At 45.4% G+C, this 10,714-nt stretch overlaps 1 protein-coding gene and 1 pseudogene across 1 annotated transcript; one reads left to right on the forward strand and one right to left on the reverse strand.

Annotated features, from left to right (window-relative positions):
* The first annotated feature begins 1,248 nt into the window (after positions 1–1,248).
* Positions 1,249–5,202, forward strand: LOC138605297 (copy number protein-like). The gene is made up of 3 exons (XM_069677438.1): positions 1,249–1,294; positions 4,408–5,041; positions 5,085–5,202. The coding sequence occupies exons 1-3, from the start codon at positions 1,249–1,251 to the stop codon at positions 5,200–5,202; spliced, it is 798 nt and encodes a 265-aa protein (XP_069533539.1).
* Positions 5,203–9,052: 3,850 nt separating this feature from the next.
* LOC138605298 (E3 ubiquitin-protein ligase TRIM35-like) lies at positions 9,053–10,385 on the reverse strand (annotated as a pseudogene).
* Between the last annotated feature and the right edge of the window lie 329 nt (positions 10,386–10,714).

Consider the following 10,714-nt stretch of genomic DNA (forward strand, 5'->3'; position numbering starts at 1 on the left):
GTTTTCCATCAAATGTTTCCTCTCCAAACGTACACGTGTTCGATGGCCTCTGGTTGCTCGTCGTGTTTCAGACATGTCGTGTTATTGCCTTGTTGTTTTTCTTTCATCAGCCCAACAGGTTTACTGTCGTGCAGTTGAGCTGTAATACAGCTGACTTCCTGTTCCTCGTTGGAGTAAGCTTCTCTTCATCCGGCAAATTAAAGGTGACATTTCACTTATCACTCTGTTTCTCTCGTTATTTACTGCTTTTCCTCCTGCAGACTTTTAACTTTGAACACTGGCTTATAATGTACGGACTTGTTACTTAATTAACGATTGATTAGTGCTCAGAGGGAAACAGTGGCAGAGAGTCAGAGCAAGTAAATGTGCTACTTTTAAGTGAAGGAATACATCATCCTCGGCCCCAGAGAGCCGCATTTCCATTACAAGAAACTTTGAGCAGTGTTTGTGCCAGAAGGCAAACAGCACGCACTGCCACACTCTGAGAGTCTGCTGTACAGTCAATAATTGGAGGCCGTGTGTCGTCGTGTAGAGTCAGTCTCTCTGTGCGAGAGTGTGAGATTACATTTAGTCTAACTGATGTGCAGTGATGCCAGTTTGCCGTCCACAGATCCGGTAGCTCCCAGATGGGTCATTGTTTACTCTCTGAAATAAGGATCTTTATTCAAAGAGAAACGAGAGAGTCACTTTGATGCCGCTGGTGAAAAGGTGGAGTCAGGGCGGAAACCACAAATTCAGTGTCAGCAGGCAAAGTGAAAATGAATCCATGGCCAGAAGAAAGTTCTTCTGAACATGGCGCAGCTGAGGCCTCCGCAGGTGTATCTGACAGTGACCAGGTAGTTATTGTCCCTTACAGCAGACGCTAGCAGACCTTACCTGGTGTGTCTGTTCTGTCAGGCCAAAGGAAGGGTTAATAAACAGCTGGTATTTGATGAGCAGAGATGAGAACTCAGTCAACACTGGCAGAACGACACAGCTTTTTGTAGGACATACAAACCGCTGAATGAGGATACGTTGCCTATTGACACCTCATCAGTGTGTATACTGCACACTGGGTGCCAGGGTGCTGTCCGAACATACAATAGAACTTCATTCGTCTTCTTCTGATGAGCGTGATATGTCAGGAACGTCTGGAAGAAAATTACTGGGAGAGAGCAGGGGTCTCATGCATGAGCGGCTCGTACTCATTAAACGGGCCTGAAAGTGAGACACGTGATGGGATGTGCACCGGTAAGCTAACTGTGAGCCATGTGGACGAACATTTTGGAGGCAGGGGAGATTGACGACGCACAAGGTGAGGTGGTGAATTGAAGCTAAAACATAAATTGATGCCTCGCGCAGGTTTAATTTGACTAAGCATCAAACGTTAATGACAGATCCACATTCGTGGAGCAGTGTTACCTGTACTCGTGCCTGCAGTGAGCCGTATTCAACAAGCACCTTTCAGTCCGTAAAGATAAACGTCAATCTGAAATTAAACTCCGTCTCACCTTCGGCCGTGTCCCAAAGCGTCAGGGGTACAAATCCAACAGTTGTTGAACAGAGCATCAATAGTTTTATAAATATCTTCTTTTACGTTGAGTAGATCAAGTACCACTTCACTATGAATATGAAATACCTGCAGCGATCATGACTCTGTGGGGAATTCACTAGGAATGAATGGCGGCCCCTGATCGCTCCATACACTGCACATCAGCCGCTACCTGCTCCGTCTCAAGATCATTGTCGAAGCACATTGCACTGATGATATTCAAGCGCAAACACGCCCGTTCAGGCGTCACAGCTCCGGGCAGTTTGCTCTTGTTTGGTGTCTGATTGTGGAGAGAAGCTGTCTGCAGCACGTCTCTCTGCTGCGCCGTGCTGCGCTCTCATGCATTACCTGAGCTCCACACTGACGGGGCTCAGCTCCATCCACAGATCGATGATGAGCAGGGAGAGGGGGGGGCAGCTCTTCAGTTTACTGTAAAGTCCAGACTCGACAGGTGTTCATTTTTTAAACGCGCAGCAGCAGCTCGTCCTAATAACCCCCGTCCTGCGTAACGGCTCGTTAGTGTGCCCGTCATAATCATCATAATCAGTGTAAACTCAGAGCGGCGCCGCTCTTATACACTGCGCTGCAGTTACACCAGCTCTCTGCACAGTAATATTTTCTCTCTGCGGGGTGCTGTTAGCGCTGCTATTTGTGCATTAGGTGCTTTTCGCCACGAGTGTTTGCATAAACAGCACTGGAGCACAGGGACGCTGTTTGCTCTGCAGCGCACTTTGGGTTACATGCGACACTTTGCGTGTGCTTGGAGAATAAGGCGGAGTCTTTTTTGTGTCATTTGCAAGTTCAGTGGCCACAAAAGCCACGCGGTCCTTTAGAGAAGAACAACATGGGCGCTGTAACCTCCACTTCATCCACAAGCAGCTCGACCTGTGTCAGACAATTCGTCTTCCTCTCGGTTGTTTCTGTGATTCTCCGTAAAGAGCCTTCGATCAGCCGGCTCATCTGTATACATGTACATTCACGATGTGCTTTGCTCTGACCATGTAAGATGTAGTGTGGGCGTGTAGCGAGCGGATTGGGCAGGCAGATGATTTCTTTCTCCCATGTTGCCGGTTGTGGCCGGGCACGACCTGCTCGTCTTTCTTGTGGGTCGTTGTTGTGGTCCGCCTGCTGCTGTGGACCAGCTCGACTCCATCTGCTATAATTACTGTTATCAATCATTCTTACATTATTTTAGTTAGTGCGCAAACAACTGTTATTTCTACTGTATTATCTGTTGTTATTTGAATGTCTCTCTCTCTCTCTTTACATGTGTGTTCTCCATCAGTCTGCCTCTGCTCGAGGTGTGTGCCTGTTAAAGGAAGTGTTTCTGTCTCATGGTGGATTCACATTGGTCTCTGTAAATGATGTAACACAGATTAGCTGGAGACCTGCTCTGTCTGTAAAGCGTCCTCACATTGTATTTGCTTACTAACTGTAAATAACAGAAGTCCAGCCTGACAGAGCCACTAGCATGTCTACCTTTAGTCCTGTTTAACATTCACATTCGCATTTTTGTGTTTCCACTGAATAGCTAGTCCTGAATAATGGCAGAGAAGAGAGACGACGTGCAGCAGAAGGTCCGACACTCAGCTCAGACCGGTTGTGATCACAGGATCAGCGCTGCCAGCAGGACGCCCTGTTGTAGCTTTGTTCTGTTTAACTCGTGATGTAACCAAATAGCATCAGCTGCTCTCTGTGGAGGCAATTTTATCGCCTCTACAAAGTTTTGGTCTGGCATGTTGTTTTGTCATTCTGAGATGTTATTGTTCCAACATACAGAGCACTGCAGTATTATCATCATGAATATGAATATGCATGCTCATCCATGCGTGCATTGTGAATTCTTTGCCTCTATTTTGTCTCTTGCTCTGTTCTCTCTCTTTCTCTATGCCTGCTGGATTCTCTTGTAAAGACATATGAAATTAATTTCAGGCCTCAATGAATTGCAATGACTTCTCCAACTGGGAATCTGTGTCTCTATAAAGTAGATTTTCAGAGTGGAGTAACGGATATGTTTCTCACAATTTGCCTGCCAGATCCCTGCCTCTCCCCCTGCGGCAGGGCAGGAACTGAGGAACACAAAGCAAGAAGCTCCAGAGTTACACAAACAGGAAGTGTGTGTGGATGTGTCACACAGATTTCACATCCACTGCTGTCAAAATCGTGGTCATCATCTCTGTCACAGCTAACTGGCTGCGGCAAAGTCACCACTGCAGGAGGAAAGGAAAAAAGAGGACTTGAATGTGTGCTGCAGATTTGGCTTTTTTTTTTCAGAAGAAGCTGGGTCTCAATGACAGGAGGTGTTCAAAAATTAAAACCTTCAAATTTAGGTCAGGAAAAAAACAAGGGTGGATAAACTCCTGGTGCACGTCATGTATTGTGTATACCTACTGAGCATAATGTACATTACATCAGGTTGGGAATGCTGTTGCAGGGATAATGTTGTTGTTCTGTTTTTTACATGCTGTGTAACCGTAGGGAATCCGACAAATCGTCGTCTTTTAATTCCTTTCTTGCTTGTATAGCAAACTGAAAAGGGAATGAAAGTCTGGAGGGACATACGGCTTTATTAAGGACAACAACATGTTTGATGACCCATTCAGCATTCCCACGATTGTCTGCTCTTTATTAAACTTTTTATTCTTTCATACGTTTTCCGCCCTGCTAAAACTCCTTCATACATTCAGCTACAGAAGCCATTCAACTATCTAACTACTAGACGTGTTACGCCTCATCTTCCTCACCTTTAGCATCTTCTTCCTCTCCTTCAGCATCCTCTTTCTTACATTCAGCATTCTCTACCTCGCCTTTAGCCTCATCTTCCTCTTATCCAGCATTATCTTCCTTTTATTCAGAATCATCTCCCTCCCCTTCAGCATCCCCTTCCTCACCCTTCAACATCCTCTTTCTAACATTAAGCCTCATCTTCCTCACCTTCATGCTCATCGTCCTCACTTTCATCCTCATCTTCCTCACATTCAGCATCCTCACCTTCAGCATCATCTTCATCTTATTCAGCATCATCTTCCATGCATTCAGCATCCTCTTCCTCACCTCCAGCATCCTCACCTTAAGCATCCTTTTACTCACCTTCAGCCTCATCTTCCTTACCTTTAGCATCCTCTTCCTAATATTAAGCATCATCTTCATTAACTTCAGCATCCTTTTCCTCACCTTTGGTGTGCTCTACCTTGGCTCACCTCTAACATCCTCAGCTTCAGCATTGTCATTCTCACCTTCAACCTCATCTGACTTACCTTCTGTATTTGCTACCGTGCCTGAAGAATCCTATCTCACATTTAGCCTCATCTTCCTCATCTGCATCCTCATCTACCTCACCTTCAGCCTCATCTACCTCAACTTCAGCCTCATCTACCTCACCTTCATCTTTATCTACCTCACCTTCAGCCTTATCTACCTCACCTTCAGCCTCATCCTCTTCACCTTCATCCTTATCTACCTCACCTTCAGCCTCATCTTACTCACCTTCAGCATCCTATCTCACATTTAGTCTCATATTACTCACCTTCATCCTCATCTACCTCACCTTCAGCCTCATCTTCCTCACCTTCATGCTCATCTTCCTCACCTTCATGCTCATCTGCCTCACCTTCAGCCTCATCTTTCTCACCTTCAGCATCCTCTTCCTTACCTTCAGATCCTCTTCCTAACATTAAGCCTCATCTTCCTTAACTTCAGCATCCACTTCCTCACCTCCAACATCCACATCCTCAGCCTAAACTTCCTTACCTTTAGCCCCATCCCCCTGACCTTCCGTATTCCATAACTTGAGGCATCATCTTCCTCACCTTAAGCATCCTCTTCTGAATATTAAGCATAATCTTCCTTGACTTCAGCATCCTTTTTCTCGCCTTTGGTATGCTCTACCTTGGCCTAAGCATCCTCTTCGTCACCTCCAACATCCTCAGCTTCAGAATTGAGTTTCTCACCTTCATGCTCATCGTCCTCACCTTCATCCTCATCTTCCTCACATTCAGCATCCTCTTCCTCATCTCCAGCCCCCTCACTTTAAGCATCCTCTACCTCATCTTCAGCATAATCTTCCTTAAATTCATCATCCTCTTCCTCACCTTTGGTATGCTCTACCTTGGCCTAAGCATCCTCTTCGTCACCTCCAACATCCTCAGCTTCAGCATTGTCTCTCTCACCTTCATGCTCATCGTCCTCACCTTCATCCTCATCTTCCTCACATTCAGCATCCTCTTCCTCAACTCCAGCACCCTCACTTTAAGCATCCTCTACCTCACCTTCAGCATCATCTTCCTAACCTTCAGCATCTTCTCCCTCACCTGCAGCCTCATCTTTCCCATCTTTAGCATCATCTTTCTCACCTTCAGCATCCTCTCCCTCACCTGCCGTGTTCTGTACCTCATCTTCAGTATCCTCTTCCTCACCTGCAGCCTCATCTTTCCCATCTTTAGCATCATCTTCTCACCTTCAGCATCCTCTCCCTCACCTGCCCTGTTCTGTACCTCATCTTCAGTATCCTCTTCCTCACCTTCAGCATTATCTCCTTCACCTTTTGCATCATCTCCCTCACCTTGCGTATTCTGTACCTCGTCTTCAGCGTCTTCTTTCTCACCTTCAGCCTAATCTTCCTCACCTCCCCCTCATCTTACTCACCCTCAGCATCCTCTTCCTCACCTGCAGCATTCTGATCTTGGCCCTTAGCATACTTTTCCTCACCTTCTGCCTCATTTTCCTGACTTTTAGCCCCATCTTCTCACTCGTAGCATCCTCTTCCTCACATATATGCCCCCCTTCCTTCCTTCAGCCTCATCTTCCTGACTTTAAGCCTCATCTACCTCACCTTCAGCCTCATCTTTCTCACCTCCTACAATGTCATCTTCAGCATCAAATATATTCCCAAACAACAGACATATATTGTCATATCTATCAGCTAATACATTTTTATAGTGAACACACAGACTGTTCCTCCCGTTTGATGTGTGTCTGTTAAATACAGTGCACGTTTGGGGACAGAATGTTTGATGACTTTACTTCAGAAAACGGCTCAAAGGCAGCTGAGCATTGGGCCCACAATGTTTCGAAAAAAGTGAAGAGGAAAAAAATGGAGATTAAGGGAGAGAAAAGGTGTAATTCCTTGTACCTAATCCTGTGTTGAGGCACAGAGCAGAGAGATAAAGGTTGCAAAGTGATGATACATTTCATATCCTGGTCTGGTAATGGAAGAAGAAACCACTTGTCTTTGTACCCGAGAGACCCGGTCTTATATGAGAGCAGACGGGGTCAGATGCATGAGAAGAGGAGGTGGCAGACCGAGGAAGAAAGATAAGAAAAGAAAAGAAAAGGGGGAAGGACAGAGAAAGTGAGACGGAGTGAGGGAGACACAGAGGAAGAGGGCTCAGGAGTGCACAAATTACTTTCCTAGATCACAACTGTCAGTTTTATATGTTATAAAACATTTGATCTTTGAACTGCCATGAGAGACAGAGAGAGAGACAGAGAGAGACAGAGAGAGAGAGAGAGAGAGAGAGAGAGAGAGGTGTTATAAAATGTATGAGCAGATAGAGGTGAAAGCTGAGTGATAGAAATCTCACAAATGAAGAAAACAGACATGATAATATTGGCTATGAATATGTACATTGATATTTGATTATTTAAAAAACATTTACGTTTCTTGTGTGTTTTGTTTGGGTTTTATGTTTTCCCTGTCTGTTTCGTTCCTCCCTGTGTTTCCCCCTCCTTTTTGGTTTTCTCCCTCTGTGTGTGTGTGTGTGCAGGGGCGTGGCTGGCTCTACTCCACAGACAACGAGGTACACCTGGAAAGATTTCTCATCCTCACCTGCTCTATAAATCCCCCGTCATGACTACAGTCCTGTGCCAGATAATTTCGTCTCATCGGTAGAGCATTCGCTTCTAGTCTTCTGGTGATTTTTTGATGTCTCTTGCTGTTGTTACTATGGCTCTAGATTTTTGTACTCACCTGTGTTTCAGAAACCTCCAGTGTGCCTCACTGCAGGGCTGTTTTTTGTTCCTCAGGAGGTCCAGTTCTCTATGCGTGTTCGGTGTTGGAGCTACTCACCTGGACGTCTCCATGCCTGCGACTCTTCAGCCAGCCAGCCCGTCTCCTGCCTCTTCTGCCAGTATTATATTGTATTAAATAAACTTTGTTAACATACGTGCTCTCTGTCCTGCCTCTGCTTTGGGGTTCCAACACAAAGCCGTAACATCGTATGTGTTATTAAACGTTGATTTAAACTTTTTTTTAAAACGTTATCATCTGGACCGAACAATGATTGGCAGCTTTATCAAAGTCAGTTTAATAAAACATCACCAACAGGTTTAACAAAGGTCTTATATCTTCTACATTGGTATTTTTACTGAGTGTGATGAGTGTGACAATGAGTACAAACTCAGCTACGCGTGTCTGTAAGTCAAAAAGCAACATAACAATTGATTAAAGTATTGAACATGGGTCTTTTTTTAATCACATATTGCCAAACAAACACACAGAACATTTGGATGTAGAAACATGAACAAAGCACTTCTGAATTCTTTTTTCACTCTGCTCATAAAAATGATGAAATGTTCAGAGTGTGAAGGTGCTTTAATGGTTTGATCTGCAGCAGCAGCAGTGTCAGCATTGTTCTTTTTAAAGATGATTCTTTTGGCCTTTATTCGATGGGACAGCTGAAGAGAGAAAGGACATGACAGAGTGGGGAATGGCATGCAGCCAATGAGCAGCTCTTGAATCATTGAACATGATTAGTTTACGTTAAGAGTTTTAACTGTAACAAAACGTAGGTAATGACGCCATCAATGAACCTACAACAGGATGACCTGAAAGACAGAAGCCTTGGCTTTCTTCTTTTTTTTTTTGATTATTATTTTTGGCTTTTTATGCCAAAAGCAGGACAGAGGACAGTGCGGTACGCAGGGGGAGACAAGGTGTGGGCCACGCGTGGCAAAGGGTCCAGCAGGGCTTTGGGCTGCAGCATCGAGGACCGCAGACTATAGGACGCACGATTCAACCGCCGAGTCAAACCGGCGCCCCTGGGCTTTCTGCCAAAACGTTAACTGCTGTAGGTGATACAGTTTTTATTTTATCTATTTAAACGGGATCATGCAAAGAAAATCTCCAACTGTCATTTTGTAATATAAACTTCCTCCACAAAAGTACAACGTGACTACAAGAGAAACTGAAGTTTTTAAAAAGATAAAGATTAGATAAGATTTTTGCCTGTATTGATTGGACAGCTGAAGGCAAACAGGAAACGTGGGGAGTACACAGTGGGGGATGACATGCACCAGAGGATCGGCAGACTGGGAGTCGAACCTGCGATCAGGACTGTAGCTTCTGCACAGCCTGCTCTACCAGCTGAGCTACCAGCGCCCTGAGTTTTAACTTTTTGCTGCAAGAAGAAGGCTCTATTTATTCTAGTTATTATTTTAGGATCATTTTTAGGATATTAGTTTATATGATGTATGTCTAACAGCTCTGTTCCACTCTCACACACAACTCCAGTGGTAAAACCTTCAGTTCATCACCAGAACAAATGAATGGAAACATCCTCTCAGTGAAAGTGTGTGTGAAGGTGTGTATGTGTGTGTTAGTATCAGGATCAGAGAACGACAGCTCTCCTCTGATCCAGTCCAGATTCACTCTGATCCTCTGGAGCTGCTTCTTCACTGAGAGAGCAGTGAGTGGAGGTGATGGTGAGAGCGCTGTGTATTCACCTTCAGAGAACTCTATTCCTAATAATCCACACTGTATGTCTCCCTTTCTCGGGACAGACTCTGCTAACACACCCAGTAACCAGAAAGTACTGTCTCCAACCTCGACCTCCCAGCTGTGAATCCCTGAATACAAGCCCTCAGAGCCCAGGGCGGCCCAAACATAATCATCAAACCTCTCTGGATTATCAGGAAGCTGCTGTCTCTTTCCTCCTCTCCCACTGGTCAGATCTTCAGACAGGGTAAAGTTTGGACCAGCAGTGTTCGGGTCCAGAATCACAGGAGTGTAGGAGACCATGTGCTTCATCTTGTCCCAGATGTTGAAGCTCAGGTTGCCCAGGTGTTTGGCCACATCTATCAGAGCTCCTGAGGGCAGCTGTGGATCCTCCAGCAGGGGGCGCTGCTGGACTCTTTCCACTGCAGCCTTGTAGTTGTGCAGGAATGAGACGTCTGCAGCTCTCAGCTCCTCCTCTGTGGCTCTGACTGTGTCTGAAAGAGCTGCTATCTCTCTGCTCAGAGCCTTCATCCTCTGACTCTTCTGCTCCTCTTCCTCCCTCAGTGCAGACATCCTGGCATCCTCTTCCTCCTCTAGAAACTGGTGAAGCTTCTTAAACTGCTCCTTAATCTGCCTCTCTGTGTGTCGGGCCTGGACCTGAATGTGTTGTGCTGTTTGATCAAACTTCACTTTAACTTGTTTAAAAACCTTTAACTTCTCCTTTAAGGGCTCCAGAGTTTCCTGAAGTTTCTTCTTGTGTTCTCGAGCAGCTTCATCGATGGGTCTGAATCTGTGGTTGGTGTGTTTTTCTGAATCTCTGCAGACGAGACACACCGGCTGCTGATGGTCCAGACAGAAGAGTTTGAGTTTCTCAGAGTGCAGACTGCAGAGAGCCTCTGAAGCTCTCTGATCTCTCTCCTGTAAGAAGGCCTCACACAGGTTCTTTAACGCCAGGTTACGAGGTGGATCTTTCTTTGAAGATCTCTTCTTACAAACTGGACACTCTCGTGTTGGTCTCTGTCTCCACCAGCTCTTCAGACAGTCTTTACAGAAGCTGTGGCTACATGACAGAACAACAGGATCTCTGAAGACGTCCTGACAGACCGGACAGCAGAGATCCTCCTCTGATCTGGAAGCCATTTAGTCTCTGAGTGAAGCTGAAAACAGCAGACAGAAAGTCAGTCATGGCTCCCTCCCTCCTCTAACGTCTCTGAAATGTTCTATTGAGTCTTATTTTTGGTCACACTCACCTTCAGAGTGCAGAGTGTCAGCAGTGTTGTAGTTTTTCTCTCCTGTATCAGATCTCACTCAGAGGAAGTTGTTAGTTTGGTCTGAAGGTGAATCAGATCGTCCGTTTTCCATCTGCGTGTCTCTCTTCAGTGAAGAATAATAATAAACTGTGTCCTAGTTCGTCTCAGGTGATATGTCCAGCTTTGTTACACCTTGCTAATGAATGCTGTTGCTGCACC

Source organism: Semicossyphus pulcher, unplaced genomic scaffold, assembly GCF_022749685.1.
Source record: "Semicossyphus pulcher isolate SPU_LCO1_2020_fin unplaced genomic scaffold, fSemPul1.0.p SCAF_3, whole genome shotgun sequence".
NCBI classification, from domain to species: Eukaryota; Metazoa; Chordata; class Actinopteri; order Labriformes; family Labridae; genus Semicossyphus; species Semicossyphus pulcher.

Bases quoted from the DNA above. Each gene is read 5' to 3' on its own strand.
- LOC138605297 (XM_069677438.1), top strand. From the start codon at position 1,249: ATGTGGACGAACATTTTGGAGGCAGGGGAGATTGACGACGCACAAG. The intron at 1,295-4,407 runs GTGAGGTGGTGA...CCTCCCCTTCAG, and splicing joins GGAGATTGACGACGCACAAG to CATCCCCTTCCTCACCCTTC. The intron at 5,042-5,084 runs GTCTCATATTAC...CCTCACCTTCAG, and splicing joins AGCATCCTATCTCACATTTA to CCTCATCTTCCTCACCTTCA.